General features: G+C 43.0%; 4 protein-coding genes across 7 annotated transcripts; 3 read left to right on the forward strand and 1 right to left on the reverse strand.

The window, feature by feature from the left end:
* Nucleotides 1-820: 820 nt before the first annotated feature.
* On the forward strand, nt 821-5,609 carry tnnc2.1 (troponin C2, fast skeletal type, tandem duplicate 1). 3 transcript variants are annotated; one of them, XM_058051348.2, is made up of 6 exons: nt 821-928; nt 3,581-3,635; nt 3,819-3,962; nt 4,087-4,201; nt 5,064-5,200; nt 5,384-5,609. In XM_058051348.2, exons 1-6 carry the CDS (start codon nt 926-928, stop codon nt 5,413-5,415), a joined length of 486 nt encoding a protein of 161 aa, XP_057907331.1. In that variant the 5' UTR covers nt 821-925; the 3' UTR covers nt 5,416-5,609. The 3 variants fall into 3 exon arrangements, with proteins under 3 accessions (XP_057907331.1, XP_078652639.1, XP_078652640.1); XM_078796513.1 differs by lacking the exon at nt 821-928 and adding an exon at nt 1,193-1,252; XM_078796514.1 differs by lacking the exon at nt 821-928 and adding an exon at nt 1,793-1,814.
* Nucleotides 5,610-8,663: 3,054 nt separating this feature from the next.
* On the forward strand, nt 8,664-11,795 carry tnnc2.2 (troponin C2, fast skeletal type, tandem duplicate 2). The gene is made up of 6 exons (XM_058051350.2): nt 8,664-8,765; nt 9,467-9,518; nt 10,415-10,558; nt 10,718-10,832; nt 10,892-11,028; nt 11,464-11,795. The coding sequence occupies exons 1-6, from the start codon at nt 8,763-8,765 to the stop codon at nt 11,493-11,495; spliced, it is 483 nt and encodes a 160-aa protein (XP_057907333.1). The 5' UTR covers nt 8,664-8,762; the 3' UTR covers nt 11,496-11,795.
* A 346-nt stretch (nt 11,796-12,141) lies between these two features.
* On the reverse strand, nt 12,142-12,854 carry taf13 (TATA-box binding protein associated factor 13). Of its 2 annotated transcripts, none has more exons than XM_078796515.1 (2): nt 12,655-12,854; nt 12,142-12,596 (listed from the first exon to the last, which is right to left on the reverse strand). In XM_078796515.1, exon 2 carries the CDS (start codon nt 12,593-12,595, stop codon nt 12,221-12,223), a length of 375 nt encoding a protein of 124 aa, XP_078652641.1. In that variant the 5' UTR covers nt 12,596; nt 12,655-12,854; the 3' UTR covers nt 12,142-12,220. The 2 variants fall into 2 exon arrangements, with proteins under 2 accessions (XP_078652641.1, XP_057907334.1); XM_058051351.2 differs by having other exon boundaries at nt 12,660-12,844.
* On the forward strand, nt 12,254-18,008 carry slc35h1 (solute carrier family 35 member H1). The gene is made up of 9 exons (XM_058051345.2): nt 12,254-13,338; nt 13,786-13,936; nt 14,001-14,064; nt 14,166-14,238; nt 14,873-15,041; nt 15,865-15,948; nt 16,107-16,282; nt 16,358-16,487; nt 17,550-18,008. The coding sequence occupies exons 1-9, from the start codon at nt 13,228-13,230 to the stop codon at nt 17,669-17,671; spliced, it is 1,080 nt and encodes a 359-aa protein (XP_057907328.2). The 5' UTR covers nt 12,254-13,227; the 3' UTR covers nt 17,672-18,008.
* Nucleotides 18,009-18,492: the final 484 nt, after the last annotated feature.

Below are 18,492 nucleotides of genomic sequence, written 5' to 3' on the forward strand. Positions count from 1 at the left end.
GACATACTGGAAGGAAATAGGATCACCAGGAGAAAATGTGGGCTATGAAGGCAACAATGGTGCCACCAGCGATGGGGTCCCTGGAGGCAGTCACTCCCAAACTGGGTAGATAGAGACCATACTGGGAACAGCTAAGATCCTACTCCAACTCACAGGGCTCTGGTAGAGAAGGGGGTACTTCGGCAACCCAACCGAGCTATTAATGGCACCACAATCCCGCCACAGCTACAAAGCACCAATAAACACCAAAATGCAGCTTGAGTAATAGTAAAGAAGATGACCAAATAGTAGACTTGCAGATGTATCTGTGCTTGTCATGGTGTTGCTTTGTTGGCCGGACTCTACCACTGCTGTACAACTCTTGTACTTGTAGAAAGATGGGCCAGCAAGTTGAGGTGGTGTACAGATGTTTGAGTCCACACAATACCAGTCCAACGTTTAGACACATGTGCCCAGACCGTGGACTGGACGTGCATTTTCGGTATGTATACGCTACATGCTGCGGGACCGTACGGCTGTTGTATTTGTTGACTTGTTGAAAGACAGGATGACATAGCTGGAGATGTTGTACAGCTGATTGAGATACATCTTGAGTTACAGATGCCAAAGAGATGGAGGAGGGATGGAGGGGTGTGAGGCATTGAAGTTGATCCTGTCCCGCTTTTTTCAAATGAATGTCACAGAGATGATCCCTTGTCTAAATGCGGCCGATCGGATCAAGAGGGTTCCACATGGGGGTGTCCATCAACAGATTGCAAGATCTGATTGGCCGCCTCCGGCCCAATCCTGATCATTTCCCGCAAAAGTGGAGTGCGATGCGAGGGTACTAAAGGGAGGTGGAACCCAGAACCACTTCTATCCCGACCGTGCTGCGTTGCTTGAAGACTCTTGACACCTTTTTCCTGGTGCACAACCGCTGCTCACCATGGTAAGAAATGGCCTTTATTGTTTTTAAGGAGTTTGAAGGCCTTTTGGGTTCAACTGTCGAGGATGCAGGATTCCTTCCTGGATTTACCACCGATCTTTTCTTCTATGGGGATTCCACTGATTTCCTCTCGATGAGCGTTTGCAGGGCGACTAAACCCGATACGCTGGATAATCAGCCGGCACTAAAGATAGATGAGGTCATTTAGTTTCACCTTGGCTAAAATCCTCCTCAATCCCGCCTGCTTAAAAATAACTGCAACCAGTCACAAGGACCTCAGACATGGAATTCATTGATGCTGAAGGATGCCAGCCAGGCTGTGCAAGTGTACGCAAGTAAACCTCAGTCCCTCCGCCTGGAGAGCTGCTCTGAACATTGGCCTCACTCCCATATCAACGTTCTGTGTCAAATGGACAAATGAAGTATATACTGTATATAAATACTGTATATACTCTATGATACTTTTCCAAATCCCCAGTAAGAAAAGTAGCTATTGGCTGTCCTGGAAGTTGTTTGACTATCTTTGTGTGGAGGGGGGGGGGGTCTGGGTACTCCGCCAAGATACCCCTGCAACCCTAGTGAGGATAGGCGGCATAGAAGATGATGGATGAAGATTACATTGGCATGGCAACACATACATACAAACTGAACTCTGATTGGACAAAACAATCTAACATACACACACACTACTGGAAGATAAATCCATGTGTCTTTGCATGCTAATTGTATGCTAATGTACATATATATAATGTACATACACTTGTGTATTGTCGGGGTGCACGGTAGTCCAGTGGTTAGCGCCCAGGCCAAACAGCTGTTTGATTCCCCACTCGGGCATCTCTGTGTGGCATTGGCATGTTCTCCCCGTGAGCGTGTGGGTTTTCTCTGGGTACTCCGCTTTCCTCCCCCATTCCAAAAACATGAATGCTTTTGTCCATAGGTATGAATGTGGGTGTGAATGGTTGTTTGTCTCTATGTGCCATGTGATTGGCTGGCCACCAGTCCAGGGTGTACCGCGCCCGAAGACAGCTGGGATAGGCTCCAGCATGCCTGCAGATAAGCGGTATAGAAAATGGATGGATGGTGTGTATTGTATGCTAATTGTACGCTAATGTGTTTTTGACATAGTAGACATGTGCATTGTATGCCAATTGTATGTTAATGTGTTTATTGACATATTAGATGTATGCGTTGTATTCTAATTGCATGCTAATGTGTACACATTAGCGTGCATTAATGTGCACATGCTAATGTGTACTTTGACATGTTAGATGTGTGTATTGTATGCTAAATGTATGCTAATGTGTTGATTGACATGTTAGATGTGTGTATTGTATGCTAAATGTACGCTAATGTGTTGATTGACATGTTAGATGTGTGTATTGTATGCTAAATGTACGCTAATGTGTTGATTGACATGTTAGATGTGTGTATTGCATGCTAAATGTACGCTAATGTGTTTATTGACATGTTAGATGTGTGTATTGTATGCTAATTGTACGCTAATGTGTTGATTGACATGTTAGATGTGTGTATTGTATGCTACGTACATTTATGCTAATATTTTTATTGACATGTAAGATGTGTATTGTATGCTAATTGCGCACTCATGTGTTGACTGTCATATTAGATATGTTTATTGTATGCTACATTTATGTTAATGTGTTGATTGACATGTTAGATGTGTGTATTGTATGCTAAATATACGCTAATGTGTTGATTGACATGTTAGATGTGTGTATTGTATGCTAATTGTACGCTAATGTGTTGATTGACATGTCAGATGTGTGTATTGTATGCTAATCGTACGCTAATGTGTTGATTGAGAGATATGTGTATTGTATGCTAATGTTATGTTAATATATTGATTGACATGTTAGATGTGTGTATCACATGCTAAATGTATGCTAATGTGTTTATTGACATGTTAGATGTGTGTATTGTAGGCTAATTGTACGCTAATGTGTTTATTGACATGTTAGATGTGTGTATTGTATGCTAAATGTACGCTAATGTGTTGATTGACATGTTAGATGTGTGTATTGCATGCTAAATGTACGCTAATGTGTTTATTGACATGTTAGATGTGTGTATTGTATGCTAATTGTACGCTAATGTGTTGATTGACATGTTAGATGTGTGTATTGTATGCTACGTACATTTATGCTAATATTTTTATTGACATGTAAGATGTGTATTGTATGCTAATTGCGCACTCATGTGTTGACTGTCATATTAGATATGTTTATTGTATGCTACATTTATGTTAATGTGTTGATTGACATGTTAGATGTGTGTATTGTATGCTAAATATACGCTAATGTGTTGATTGACATGTTAGATGTGTGTATTGTATGCTAATTGTACGCTAATGTGTTGATTGACATGTCAGATGTGTGTATTGTATGCTAATCGTACGCTAATGTGTTGATTGAGATATATATGTATTGTATGCTAATGTTATGTTAATATATTGATTGACATGTTAGATGTGTGTATCACATGCTAAATGTATGCTAATGTGTTTATTGACATGTTAGATGTGTGTATTGTAGGCTAATTGTACACTAATGTGTTTATTGACATGTTAGATGTGTGTATTGTAGGCTAATTGCACTCTAACGTGTTTATTTATTTTCCACTTTTGCCCTGCAGCCCACAGACGCTCAAAGCGATGCTCGCTCCTTCCTCACGGAGGAGATGATTGCAGGTCAGCCTGTGTGGGTTTCAAATAGAAAAGGTCCTTGTAGCTGTCATTCAATCAGTAGCAGAGGCAACAGCTGTGTTGTATAGACAATCTTTGATGAATGCAACTTCTGTACTTTTGATGATGTTGTGTGTTCCTCGCCAGGACAGTCACTTCTCTGATGACTCCAACTTTGTGTGTGTGTAGAGTTCAAAGCCGCCTTCGACATGTTCGACACGGACGGCGGCGGTGACATCAGCACCAAGGAGTTGGGCACCGTGATGAGGATGCTGGGTCAGAACCCGTCCAGGGAGGAGCTGGACGCCATCATAGAGGAAGTGGATGAGGACGGTGAGCAGATAATATTGATTATGTTATGATGAGTTTTACATTTGACATGAAGATGCATTGAATGAAATGAAACGAGTGACCAAAACACCACATTACACTTTCATGTCCTATCATGTCCCCCCAGGTAGCGGCACCATCGACTTTGAGGAGTTCTTGGTCATGATGGTCCAACAGCTCAAAGAGGACCAGGCTGGCAAGAGTGAAGAGGAGTTGTCCGAATGCTTCCGGATTTTTGACAAGTATGACATATATGACTGTATATCCTGTATACACGGTAGGATTTATTACCCTCATCCATCACGTATTATGCCATCCCAGCATCTGTTTATGCTTACTACTCATTCCTGGCTGTATGGATGATTGATTAGTGTATGCCTGGGTGTATTGGTAATTGATTAGTTTGTATTCCAGAGTGTATTGATGATTAATGAGTGTATGCCTGGGTGTATTGGTGATTGTTTAGTTTGTATTCCAGAGTGTATTTATAATTGATTACTGTATTCCAGGGTGTATTGGTGATTGATTAGTTTGCATTCCAGGGTGCATTGATGATTGATTAGTGTATTCCAGGGTGTATTGATTAGGGATCGACCAATATGGTTTTTTGGGTGCCGATGCCGATACCGATTTTTTTCCATCACCCTTAGCCGATGGCCAATTTTGCCTGGGCCGATATTTGTGGCCGATACTGCTTTTGATCCCTCAATTTACATGAAAAATGACAATGATAACAAATATTACAGGTCTCATGTTTAAACAAATATTTATTGAAATGTAAACACTGAACACAATAGAATTCAGCTTTCTTAAACACACATTTAAATGACATTATCAACTTTAAAAGGAATAAATATTCAACCATGTGGTACATGTCATAGTTTAAGTTTTATCTAGAATTGATGTGATGACTGCTCCTCCGCAGCGTGAAAAAAAACATCGGCGAACCCGCGCACGTATCGGCCGATACCGATACAAGGAAAAAGCGCAAATATCGGCCCGATATATCGGTGTATCGGTCGATCCTTAGTATTGATGATTGATTAGTGTATTCCAAGGTGAATTGATTATTAGTATTTCTTAATTTTTTGTGTATGCCGTCAGGAACGCAGACGGCTTCATCGACCGAGAGGAGTTTGGAGACATTCTGCACATGACCGGAGAACCGGTGACAGAGGAAGATATTGATGAGATGTTTGGAGAATCCGACTCAAACAAAGATGGAAAGATTGATTTTGATGGTGAGATGAAAGGTTTTTGTCTGAGAAATGATGAGAAAAAAAATCCTGTTAGCATGAGCAGCTACTTCCTGTTTGTGATGGACTTCTTCTACTTGTACTTGTACTTGTACTTGTACTTGTACTTGTACATCAGCCTTCATAAAGCTGTATTAATATGAATGCTTTCTTTGTCCTTCTATCCAGAGTTCCTGAAGATGATGGAGAACGTCCAATAAAGTCCCTGATGTTTTCCCTCCTGTCCTCTCCTCTAGCACCTCCGTGCTTGTAAGAAGTCCTCCTCTAGCACCTCCATGCTTGTTGGAAGTCCTCCTTTAGCACCTCAATGCTTGTCGGAAGGCCTCCTCCAGCACCTCCATGCTTGTAGGAGGTTCTCCAGCACCTCCATGTGAAATAAAGCACTTTGCACCCATTTGTCCTTTTTGCTAATTTTATAATCCTGTTTCAAAATGCTTTGGTTGCAGGGTGCAGTTAATGGGGGCGTTTGGCCCAGACCACCAAGCTGGTCTTGAGTTTCATGAAAGAAAACATGAACTACTTTTCCACCACAGTTCTCATCTTCACAACTTCATGGTTGCAAACTGGGGGTGTGGGGCCCAAAAGGTCATGGTTCTGTTTCTAAAGGTCAAACACCTTGATTGATTGACAAGACGGTTGTTGTGTTGTTTCCCATCACTGGATAGTATACAGTCATCCCTCACCACTTCATAGCTTCACTAGCAGGCTTTTCAAAATAAAATAATGTCTAATAATAACGTCCAGCCATCCATCTTCTACCGTTTCTCAGAGGTCGAGTCGCGGGGGTCCAGAGGCCCTGCTCTTGATGTCCACATGATGCAACAGAACCAACCCCTCATTCTGCTGGGGGACTTCAATGTCCATGTTGTCAGTGACAGTGAGACCTGGGAAGGCGAGATTGGGAGGAGTGGACCCCCAATCTGAACCAGAGCGCCGCCTTTTTACTGTCCATAATGAACATCAGGGTGTACGTACATGTGTGCATTGGCACCAGGACATCCTGGGCTGCAGTTCAATTATTGACTATTGGGGCAATATGGTTTGGACACTCAGGTCAAAAGAGGGGCTGAGTCGACCAATCACCATCTAATAGCGAGTTGGCGTCAACGGTGGGGGAGGATGGCGGTCAGAACTGGCAGGCCCAGGTGTATTATGAGGGTCTGCTGGGAACGTCTGGCAGAGTCCCCTGTCAGAAGAACTTCCAACTCTGGGAAAGCCTGGACCATGTTCCAAGGGGGGCGGTAGACATTGAGTCCGATTGGGCCATTCTGTGCCCCCATTGTCGAAGCGGCTGATTGGTGCTGTGGCGGTAAGGTGTTTGGTGTTTTGGTGAGTTTGGAGAAGCCACAGAGAACGGCTTTGAAGAGATTCTGCTCAACCAATCACCGTCTCAGGAGGAAGGAGCAGTGCACAGTAAAACCGTTTATGGGGAGGAGGATGCTGATCTCTACTTGACATGTTGGACCGGTGGAAGGAATACTTCCACCTGAGGGAGCACTTAGTACTTCCTCCAAGGACTCCAAAAAGGGTGGTTATTCTGAACCCCCCTGACCCAGGGTACAACAAGAATTGCCACCCCTGACCGTCACCTCTCACTGCTGGCAATGCCAGGGTAAGATAGTCCAGTTCCTCTTGAGAGTACTGGCTCCAGAGCCCTCGCTGTGCCTCAGGGTGCCGACCGCCAAGGTTCCTGCTTTGGTCCACCATCCACCTCACTCTGCACTCTGCCCCTGCCATCAGTGGTGAGCCCATCCATGTTGGATCCATGATACCTCTTCAAGCCCCATGGGAGCAGGTTTAGCCACCACACTCGCCATCGTGCCCCACCTCCACTCCTGCTCTGGAGGTGGGCCCAGATGACCCGCGTCCCAGAAAGCGAAATATAGGTCCAATGTTATTTCTCAATCATTAGGGTTGGAGGAGCTGAGGCTCTAATAATGTTGTAAAATTAAAAAAAAAAGTACAAAAGTGTATTTGGAAGGTAGTAAACAGGTTTTTTTAATGTCTTATTTTCTTGTGTTATGTCTACCATATTGGGTAATAGCAGTGTAAAGGTGACTATAGGGGTGTTGTTTCATGTCCAGAGGGCTCTAATCATGTTAAAAAGTGTATTTAGAAGGTGATAAACAGGTTTTTTTATGTCTTATTTTCTTGTATTATGTCTACCATATTGGGCAATAGCAGTGTAAAGGTGACTATAGGGGTGTTGTTTCATGTGTAGAGGGCTCTAATCATGTTAAAGAGTGTATTTAGAAGGTGGTAAACAGGTTTTTTATGTCTTATTTTCTTGTATTATGTCTACCATATTGGGTAATAGCAGTGTAAAGGTGACTATAGGGGTGTTGTTTCATGTGTAGAGGGCTCTAATCATGTTAAAGAGTGTATTTAGAAGGTGGTAAACAGGTTTTTTATGTCTTATTTTCTTGTATTATGTCTACCATATTGGGTAATAGCAGTGTAAAGGTGACTATAGGGGTGTTATTTCATGTGTAGAGGGCTCTAATTATGTAAAAAAAGTGTATTTAGAAGGTGGTAAACAGGTTTTTTATGTCTTGTTTTCTCATATTAGGTCTACTATATTGGGTAATAGCAGTGTAAAGGTGACTATAGGGGTGTTATTTCATGTCTAGAGGGCTCTAATCATGTAAAAAAAAGTGTATTTAGACGGTGATAAACATGTTTTTTTATGTCTTATTTTCTTGTATTATGTCTACCATATTGGGTAATAGCAGTGTAAGGGTGACTAGGGGTGTTGTTTCATGTGTAGAGGGCTCTAATAATTTTAAAAAGTGTATTTAGAAGGTGGTAAACAGGTTTTTTTATGTCTTATTTTCTTGTATTATGTCTTCTATATTGGGTAATAGGAGTGTAAAGGTGACTATAGGGTATTATTTCATGTGTAGAGGGCTCTAATCATGTGAAAAAGTGTATTTAGAAGGTGGCAAACAGTTTTTTTATGTCTTATTTTCTCATATTAGGTCTACTATATTGGGTAATAGGAGTGTAGAGTGTAAAGGTGACTGTAGGGGTGTTGTTTCATGTCAAGAAGGCTCTAATCGTGTTAAAAAGTCGATTAATGCTTTTGTTTTCTATGCTCTAAGCACTAATATTTATATTTTCCATTTGGAAAAAGACATCCTATGGCAATTCACTTTTGGTCTGGAACCAATTAATCGCTATAAAGGAGGGATGACTTCACACTAAATAAATGCTTGAATAAAGTCAATAATCAACTTACAGAGCAGGAAGCTCCAACATTAGCTGTCTGACTGGTTTTCTCCTCATGGTTTGGTCAAGGTGCTGGTTTTAGATGTTCAAGACGTCTTCCCCTCCAAGTGAGATTGGCTTTCCTCGGGGCAAAGCAAGAACCCTAAAAGTTCAGGAGACCAAATGTGGAAGAGCTGTGAGAGGCAGGGGGCGGGGCCTTGTCACCCACTTTAAAGTGTGTGCGAAGCTTCGCTGGACGTCTAGTCTCTCTGTTGGGGGGCACAAGGATTGACCGCTCCTTTGGGCTTTTTTTCCTGGGGGGGAACGCTAATCCAGCATCATGGTAAGAAACTTTCAAGTATTCTAAGACCTATATATTGCACTGAAATACTCTTTACACTAGCTTCAAAATGCTATTATCACCTGCAAAACGAATGTTGAAGGAGAATCGGTACAAATATTTCAAAACACAACCTCAGCAAAGGCTTTTGAGTTGAAGTAAAAGGTGGTTTTAATCATTTTTCTTGTCAAAAGTCAATAAAATCCTCATTTGCCTTTTGAAGGTGAAAGGCAGACATATTTCTCCTGTATGAATATGATTGACGTATTTGCAAACTATATGTAATAATAGCTTACTAATTCATTATCCTTGTTTGTTTTGGACTGACGTTTGACCTCTGAAATGGAATTCTTTGGCCTAAAAACCTCTTTTGCCGTGTTTATGGGGGTGGTGTGGGGTGGGGCAAGGGGGTCTCCATGGTGCAGGGTGGGCCGCAGCTGCTCAGGTGCGGATTCCGCTAAAGTGACAGATTCCCAAGGATTGGATGTCTGGGGGCCAAATGTGTTGATCCTGAAATAGCCCAGCTCATTTACACCCGCTGCAACAACCAGACCTTTTTAAGACATCTCCTCCTTCATTCTTCACCCCATCCCATGCACCATGTTCCCACACACCTGGCAACCTCCTTCCCTCGCTGAACAGGAGGGAAATGTTGCCGTGGAAAATGCTAAATATCATGAAAATGAATTGTGATTGTTTTTCAGACCGACGCACAACAAGAGGCCCGCTCCTACCTGAGCGAGGAAATGCTGGCTGGTAAGTGACCATGATGATGATGATGATGATGATATTTCATTTGTACACATGTCTCACTTTCAGCCAATCAGCACTTGGCTTCTTGTTGCTAGGCAGTTCTCAGTTCTCTTTTATTCTTTTATTTTTATCATTTTTTACAGGTTTTGATTGACTTTTATAATACTTGTCCACGTTTTATTTACTTTTATAATACTTCCCTCATGTTTTATGCAATTTTATAACACTTTTTCTATGTATTATGAACTTTTTGTAATACTTTTCCCATGTTTTGTTAACTTTTATAATACTATTACTATGTATTATTAATTTTTATAATACATTTTACATGTTTTATTCATTTTTATTATACTTTTTCAATTTCTTATTAATTTCTTTATAATTTTTCTATTTACTATTCACTTTTAGAATATTCTTCCCAAGTATTATTAATTTTTAGAATATATGTTCAATGTTTGATTCACTTTTATACTATGTTGCCCATATTTGATTGACTTTTATAATACTTGTTCCGTGTCTTATTCTTTTTATAATACTTTCGCCATGTTTTTATTAACTTTTATACGATGTTTTGTATGTATTATTAACTTGTATAATACTTTTTCCATGTGTTATTAGCATTTAGAAGGTAGAAGGGCTGTGTTTGTTTTGTATATTTTTCTTAAAAAGGACCTACGCTCATTGTATTGAATTGTAGACTCCTGTAGAGCAGCTACTCACAATTACCCAAATACATATATTTCCTTGGCTTTCCACAACGGTCTGGTTTAGCCTCCGGCCACGCCCACTCCTCTGTGATTGGTCCCACTAAACTTGTACAGCTAACAGCCTTTTCATTTTGTATTAAAAAGAAGAGTCGGATGAGGACTGGCTTAGCTTTTGTTTTTTTCCTGGTCAAGAGTTCAAAGCCGCCTTCGACATGTTCGACACGGATGGCGGCGGTGACATCAGCACCAAGGAGTTGGGCACAGTGATGAGGATGCTGGGTCAGAACCCGACCAGAGAGGAGCTGGATGAGATCATCGAGGAGGTGGATGAGGACGGTGAGCCATGTCGCTCGAGAGCTTTGAAAATGAAAAATCCGCACGTGTGACACTTTCATTGACATTAGCATGTCACACAGGAAGTTTGACAGATTTTCAAAACGAAAGCCCTGCAAAGAGTGATATGAAGGTCCTCAGGCAGCGTGTCCTTCCTCACAGGCAGCGGTACCATCGACTTTGAGGAGTTCTTGGTGATGATGGTGAGGCTGCTCAAGGAGGACCAGGCCGGCAAGAGTGAGGAAGAGTTGGCCGAGTGCTTCCGCGTCTTCGACAAGTACGTTCTTCTTCCACGTGTGATGTATGAGCATGTGTTCATGAACGGATGCCGCGCAGGAACGGCGACGGCTACATCGACAGAGAAGAGTTTGCGCTGATCATCCGTAGCACCGGCGAGCCGATCACCGAGGATGAGATCGATGAGCTGATGAAGGACGGAGACAAGAACGCTGACGGCATGCTGGACTTTGACGGTAAGGAACGTCTCGTTTCCGTCTATTTCTCCTGTAACTTCCTGTCCAATCAATCAAATCTGGCTGCGCTCATCCATCTATGCCACACAGCACCTTTCAAAGTAAAACCCACCAAACACCCACTTCTTCCAGCCCTCTCATCAACTCTACCCTACCTCCAATAAACACCTGGTACTCTCTGGAGTTGAGTAAAAAAACTAATCCCTTGACTGCTTGTCAAGAAATATTCCATTTGTTATTTCCAAGCATCCTACATTCAGATAATCTTTGTCTAGCCTTTTTGCAGGAGGGCCTTTAAAACAGCTTAGTGCTCTCCTTGTATAGAGGATCTTTGACTGGCCAAACAGCTTAGCGCTTGCCATTTTCAGGATCTGTGACTGGCCTTTTTTCTCCAGCGGTGCATCCTAATGAATTGTTCCATCTTGTGTCCACCAGAATTCCTGAAGATGATGGAGAATGTGCAGTAATGAAGCAGACTAACTCATGGACATTCCTCCTCACCCCAGTCAAGAAAACCTCCATGCGGAATCGATCTGAGCATCTCTCGCGGCTCATGTGCTCCATCCATCCTCCTTCCTCAACAGAAAGCTCGGAGTGGAGGTTGGGGGGGCTAGACTGGAAACTGATCCTCCCCACCTCATCGGTCAGCTGTAATCTAGATGTAGTCTAGATAGAACCTGCTGCTGCCAGACCGGTCCATCCCTTTCCTCTGTACAAAGAAGCTAACCTGCTTGTGAACAAAATAAATCATCTCACAACACGCCCACTCACATGACTAAAGCTTTCCTCCTTTTGCAAAAGTCTCTGAAAGAACTGGTTGTGCTGTACATACAGTAAATATACGAGAAAATGCCATGAAAAGTACTAAGCTTTTGCACAGTATTGGAGCAGCCATCTTTTTATGATTAAAAACTCATCACATCAGTTGATATGTTAATAAATGAGTTCTTCTGGATTCAATAGAAGCTCTGTTTCAGTGTCATAAGCATGAGTGTATATTCCACTCCAACGGTACACCCCAATCATAACGTGCAAAAGCTCCACTTATCGTATAGACGATCTTGGACAAACCCGAGTTTGTTGTTTTCCCAGCACTGACATGATCCAACACTGTAAAACAACACAAACGTTTATTTAACGTATGAAGCACATAACTGAATAATGCGTGTCAGAAATAGCGGCATGCAGCTGATTATGAGCCATAATTTGCTTCGTCGAAAGCCTTCCGCGCCCTCTTGAGCTCCTCATTCATGGTCAGCAGATCTTTGACCCTGGCGAACTTCCTGGGGTCTTTCCGTATGAGGAAGACAATGTCCTCCACCTGGACGCGGCCCTGGCGTCCGATGGACATGGCTTTGTGGGTCATTTCCGTGATAAACTCGATGACCAGGTCCTCTAGGATGTCCACTGACTCGGTGTACGGGTTCTGGTCGTCCCCGAAGCCGTACATCATGCAGCGGAGCTCCTTGGAGAAGAGCCTCTTCCTGCGGCCGTGGCACACGTCCACTCCGCCGCAACCTTCGTCCAGCTCCTCGTCGAAGGCGGTCTCGTCCTCCTCGTCCGCCATTCTGTCGGGGAAACATATCGGATTCATTACATTCCACCGAGAATTCCCCAGATGAGTACATTACCTGGAATTCAGCGAAGAATCGTCGTGAGCTGTTGATTACAAGACAACGTCCGCGTTTGGGTCCTCGACCCGGAAGTGATTCCTGCAGGCTCTGGTGAACCTATTAGGTAACATTGCCCCCCTGTGGTGCATTTCCACCGCGTCCACTTCCAGTTGGGTAACTGACGTGTACTTCAGTTCTCGTTTTTCATGAACAACCCAAATAAGTCTGTGATTTTACTATTATTTCCGCTGCGTGTGCTGCTACAACGCATGCGCACTGCCAACGCGCTTCCAAGGTTCGCGTTTGTTATGGGGTCAGATAGCAGGTCATGCTAATCATGCTGATATTCGTCAGTGGAGTTTGTTAAACTGGTAGTACCACAACGAAGTTTGCCAAGTCTGCTGTCAATTGTAGCGTAGAGTGCTCCAATCAAGTTGTATTTAAGAATAAATAGTAGTAGCATTTAGCATATGAAACATATGGACGTCCCTTTTAGCTGACAAGCTAGCAAACGCATCTCGTCGTAAAATGCAGTACCGTACAAAAAGGTGCAGATAGCATTTCTTCTACACTAGCTGCCTGTTTTATGGCGTTCCCGGTCCAGTTCCTGTGCAGGACCCTCCGGACTTTGGGACTGGTTCTCCTCTACTACGTCTTCTCCATCGGCATCACCTTCTATAACAAATGGCTGATGAAGGTATGTGCATTTCTTTCTTCTTTTGACATCAACATGCATTCAGTCCAAGCTGTCTTTCCAACAGAAAATATATTTACAATGAATACAGAGCAGCACTCAATCACTTGTTAAATGTATGCTTGGAAAATAGATGAGAGCCTGGGAGTTAGCAACAAGATGCCACACAAATCAGGGACAGAAAGACTGGATGGCTGACGGGAGGATCCGCTATAGAACCAAGGTGTTTGGACAGATGCACAGAGTGACCTCTTGTCATCCGGACTGTTTGGTTGAGAGAGAGAGAGAGAGAGAGAGAGAGAAGGGAAACCACTTGCATCTACCTGTCAATTTACCTTGCCACTTTCTTTTTATTTAGCCAGATATGAATGTATTTATTTATTATGAAGAAGAAATGGATTGATTAGACAACCATATAAACTATGTTTCACCCATGTCATGTTTTTCTAGGCCTTCCACTATCCTCTCTTCATGACGCTGGTCCACCTTGCCATCAACTTCTGCCTATCGGCGCTGACCCGGCGGGCCATCCAGTGTTGGACGGGGAAGACTGGCGTTCTTCTCAGCTGGACAGATTACCTGCGCAGAGTGGCTCCCACAGGTGAGTATTGTATCAACCCAAAGTCATCTCACCGTCTTTACCGTCACGTACAATCGTCCCCCAGCCCTGACCACCGCACTGGACATTGGACTCTCCAATTGGAGCTTCCTCTTCATTACCATTAGCTTGTAAGTTATTGATCTTTTTCATTGATTCATTCACGCACAATGATAAAAGCAATCACATACAAGGCAAATGAAGCACCTCCATGACAGCTATCCCTTTCCAGGTACACCATGACCAAGTCCTCAGCGGTGCTCTTTATTCTCTTTTTCTCTCTGCTCTTCAAGCTGGAAGAGCCGGTGAGTATGCATGTAGAGTCTTCCCTCACCACTTAGCACTTCCTATCATGCACCTTCAATCTATCACATGTTTTCAAAACCGTATGAATAAATCATTCCTGTTTTGTGGCTGACTACGGCTACAATATTGGGTAATAGGCTTATAAGGGTGACTGTAGGGGTGTTATGTAATGCCTGGGGTGTCTAATAATGTTAAGTGTCTTTAAAAGGTAGTAAAGGTTTCTATGTCTTATTTTCTGTCATTATGTCTACTATATTGGGTAATAGGAGTGTAAAGGTGACTATAAGGGCTGTTATTTCACGTCTAGAGGGCTCTAATCATGTAAAGACGTGTACTTAGAAGGTGGTAAACAAGTTTCCTCTGCTCTAACTAGCTAAATATTCAATTTAGCAAAGAATCCTACTTGGTGGAAATGGACTTATAATGGTCATGTATGGAAGCAGTTAACCGCCATAAAGGAGGGATTACTGTATTCAATACAGAAATGAAGCATGTGATGTACATAGTCACTAAAAACAAAGTGTATAATGCATGATGATGGCAAACACGACAGAGCTATCATCCACATTTGGATTGTTTTGATGAAGGTCTGCTGCCTGCTGGCTTCCATTCTAGTCTTTCTCTTTCCACCAGAACCCTTTCTTGGTCCTGGTGGTCCTGCTGATCGCCAGCGGCCTGTTCATGTTCACCTTCCAGTCCACCCAGTTCAACCTGGAGGGCTTCGTCATGGTGCTGCTGGCATCCTTCATCGGGGGGATCCGATGGACCCTCACTCAGGTGCTCATGCAGAAAGCCGAGCTGGGTCAGTGGTCAGTCTTTGTCCCTTCTATCAGAACATAGAAAACCTGTTTACCACCTTCTAAATACACATTTTAACATGATTAGAGCCCTCTATACATGAAATAACACCCCTATAGCCACATTTCCATCCCTGTTGTGCAATGACAATAAAGAAAGTCTATCTATCTCTATCTATATAATAGACATAATAAGAGGAAATACTGTAAGACCTAATATAGAGTCACACGTTAGCATTTCATGAGTACCTTATTGTTGCTTTTATTGAACTTGCGGGACTTCCTGCGGTGTTTTGTCTCATCAACATGAGACTATTGACACATAGTGACCAGTGTATGTCAAATATTACATCTAAGTACATCTTCTGAATACCTTACATGAGAAAGTAAGACACAAAAAGGCAGGTGCTCTTGTGTTTGGCTCTAAAGGTTTCCTAGGGCAGCCGAAAGGGAGACGGACAGGAAGTGACGTCGCAGGTTAAGTCTGTGTTTTTATTTGGGATTATTGTGCCTGTTGTGGGATGATTGAAAGCTGCAATAAAAGCCATGGAGTCTGGTCTCAGCCAACATGACAGGAACATTGCTGACACCTAGTGGTCAGTGCATAATACTACATCTCAGAATCATCCAATGTGGTAGATGAGTATTTGATGTCATCTATGCTTGAAAATACGCATTTTCATTGTAAGTGTCAATTGTCGAGGGACGACTGTAGAGTGTAAAAAGAAGCAATGAGAAGGATGCCGAGCAAATATGGCGTCTTGCTTTTGATTTGCCAAAGAAATGCATTGAAAAAGTTTATGTTTGTGATTTCACCTTTCCATGCAGGCCTCCAGAACCCAGTGGACGCCATGTACCACCTCCAGCCCCTCATGTTCCTCGGCCTCTTTCCTCTCTTCCTGTATAATGAAGGTCAGACACAATGAGATAAACGGATGATGGGGGGATGGATGGAAGTATGTGTTGCAGCCTATTTGAACCCGAATACGAGCAACCTGGAAACACGACATCTCAAGCTTAAGAAAAATAAATATCTACGTAGGAGTAATGATGTCATCATGTGTGTGCAGGATTGATCCTGACCACCTCAGACAAGTTGTTCCGTGTGACGGAGTTGTGGCCTGTGTTGTATTCGCTGCTGTTGTTGAGCATGGGAGGAATCCTGGCCTTTGGTTTGGGCTTTTCAGAGTTTCTGCTGGTGTCAAGAACCTCCAGCCTCACCTTGTCCATATCAGGCATCTTTAAGGTACTCCTCTGTCTTTACTTGTATACTACTTGCATGTAGTGGAGCCACTTCTGCATATCAGTGCTTTCCCCGCAGGAAGTGTGCACGCTGCTGCTGGCAGCATGGCTGATGGGAGACAAGATGAGCGCCCTCAACTGGCTGGGCTTTGCAGTGTGCGTGTGTGGTATTGCACTGCACGTGGTTCTCAAGACTTATTATTCCAAAAGTAAGTACATTTCTGCATTGGATGCTTTCTTCTTCCAGGTCACATCAAGCATGCATCTCTCAGTGGTTTGTTGAGTATGTGAGCGCGCAGAACTCACAGCTAGGAGACCCAAGTTCAATCCCACCCTCGGCCATCTCTGTGTGGAGTTTGCATGTTCTCCCCGTGCATGCGTGGGTTTTCTCCTACATTCCAAAAAAATGCTAGGTTAATTGGCCACTCCAAATTGTCCATAGGTATGAATGTGAGTCGGAATGGTTGTTTGTCTATATGTGCCCTGTGGTTGGCCGGCCACCGGTCCGGGGTGTACCCCAGCTTGAGGGCAGCTGGGATGGGCTCCAGCACCCCCGCGACCCTCGTGAGGATAAGCAGTAGAAAATGAATGAATGAAGTACGTGTTTAAAAATCATGTCAGATATTATCCTAATAAACCTCTCCATCCTGGGGAACCTCACGCTAGTCACATGACATCAGTCTCCATTACAGAGACTGATGTCACAGCTTCAACAGACAACAGTCACAGCTTCACTTTTTCAATAATATATTCAGGAATACATCATGCTGCTTTGTGTTTAGATATTTACAAGTTGTTTTTTATGTCTACTATACTGGGTAATTGGAGTGTAAAAGTGACTGTAGGGGTTTTATTTCATGTGTAGCAGGCTCTAATCATGTTAAAAACATTATTTAGATGGTGCTAAACAGGTTTTCCTTTTGTCTTATTTTCTGTTATGTTTACTATATTGGGTAAAAAGAGCGTGAAGGTGACTATAGGGATGTTATTTGATGTCTAGATGGCTCTAATCATGTTAAAATGAACAGTATGTAGAAGGTGGTAAAGGGTTACTACCAAACTATTCCATTTGTAAATAAGGAATCCTACTTGGCTTATGGTGGTGGGGTGTGAAAGCAGTTAGTGATGATAAACAAGGGCTGAGTCAGTTAATGATGACGAATGAGAGTTGAGTGCATTTGATTCGTGCTTTCTGTTCGGGCAGCCAACTGGACGGGCCAGATGCAGTGCGCCCTCTGCTGGTTGCTTCCTGACTTTGACATTTCTTACAGATAAACTCCCCTCCTTACGGCAGCTGAACAGTCGGAGCCCCGAGCTCCAGCTGCCTTTGCTGAGGCACAATGAAGACCATTCTGATGAGGAGGAGGAGGAGGAGGAAGAAGATGATATATAATACACCATCATCATCCTCGTGGTGCAAGCCATCATCATTTGTCTCAGGGATTTATTGAAATATGATAGAACTGAATGTCCTGGAATGTTCTACGTGAGGCGAGTCTATAGGAGAGGGAAATCCTCATCACGTCTGCAGGCCATGAAAAAGTAGTCAACCAATATTGCAAGCACACTTGGTGGCCATGTTGTTGTGAGCAGCCTGGACATCATTTCTTCCAACATGTGGATCTTTGCTGCTATGTAGTACTATGTGGTATCCTTACTTCAATGTACGAGTCCTGCTGTTTTCTGTTAAAATAGGACTGAAGCTACGCGTCAAGACGTACTGAAAGCCATGAGAGCGTGTGGTGCCTTTATCCAATAATTCACCTATCACCTCAGGAGTATTTCTGGTCCTGTCCAGGTTCTACTCTACTCTGATACTTGACTGTACTCTGATACAAATGTGCCTTTACCTGTCTTTCAGACAGCTTTCTTAGCCATAAATGGACACAAACCTGCACAGGTCTCTTATTTCTCACTGGGTCCTCTTGGCTGCTTTCAATGACCTCACCTGCATGCTTTCCATCCCGAGCTTCCTTTCATTATGTCACGTGCTGCTCTGCCTCGCTACGAAAAGCCACGCCCACGCTTGGAGGCGTGGCTGATCGGTGGTGTGCGATACCATACTGAGTAAAATACGGGCAGATGTCGGCGTTATCGATGCCGATACTTTACAAATTGACGTAATGTGTCTGATCCATTTTAAAAAGTATATTTCATATGTGTTTAGAGATTGTAAGACATTGAATACATTTATTAATACAGTGGGAGAAGCTG

This window comes from Doryrhamphus excisus, linkage group LG15, assembly GCF_037039965.1.
Source record: "Doryrhamphus excisus strain RoL-2023G ecotype Guam linkage group LG15, RoL_Dexc_Guam_v1.1, whole genome shotgun sequence".
Lineage (NCBI taxonomy): Eukaryota > Metazoa > Chordata > Actinopteri > Syngnathiformes > Syngnathidae > Doryrhamphus > Doryrhamphus excisus.

What these genes read in the sequence shown, in the direction of transcription:
- slc35h1 (XM_058051345.2), top strand. Translation starts at nt 13,228, where the DNA reads ATGGCGTTCCCGGTCCAGTTCCTGTGCAGGACCCTCCGGACTTTGGGA. An exon ending in ATAACAAATGGCTGATGAAG is followed by an intron (nt 13,339 to 13,785) that starts GTATGTGCATTT and finishes ATGTTTTTCTAG; the next exon opens with GCCTTCCACTATCCTCTCTT. An exon ending in CTCTTCATTACCATTAGCTT is followed by an intron (nt 14,065 to 14,165) that starts GTAAGTTATTGA and finishes ATCCCTTTCCAG; the next exon opens with GTACACCATGACCAAGTCCT.
- tnnc2.2 (XM_058051350.2), top strand. An exon ending in TGCTTCCGCGTCTTCGACAA is followed by an intron (nt 10,833 to 10,891) that starts GTACGTTCTTCT and finishes GATGCCGCGCAG; the next exon opens with GAACGGCGACGGCTACATCG. An exon ending in CGGCATGCTGGACTTTGACG is followed by an intron (nt 11,029 to 11,463) that starts GTAAGGAACGTC and finishes TGTGTCCACCAG; the next exon opens with AATTCCTGAAGATGATGGAG.
- tnnc2.1 (XM_078796513.1), top strand. Translation starts at nt 1,208, where the DNA reads ATGGAATTCATTGATGCTGAAGGATGCCAGCCAGGCTGTGCAAGT. An exon ending in TGCTTCCGGATTTTTGACAA is followed by an intron (nt 4,202 to 5,063) that starts GTATGACATATA and finishes GTATGCCGTCAG; the next exon opens with GAACGCAGACGGCTTCATCG. An exon ending in TGGAAAGATTGATTTTGATG is followed by an intron (nt 5,201 to 5,383) that starts GTGAGATGAAAG and finishes CCTTCTATCCAG; the next exon opens with AGTTCCTGAAGATGATGGAG.
- taf13 (XM_078796515.1), bottom strand. Translation starts at nt 12,595, where the DNA reads ATGGCGGACGAGGAGGACGAGACCGCCTTCGACGAGGAGCTGGACGAA.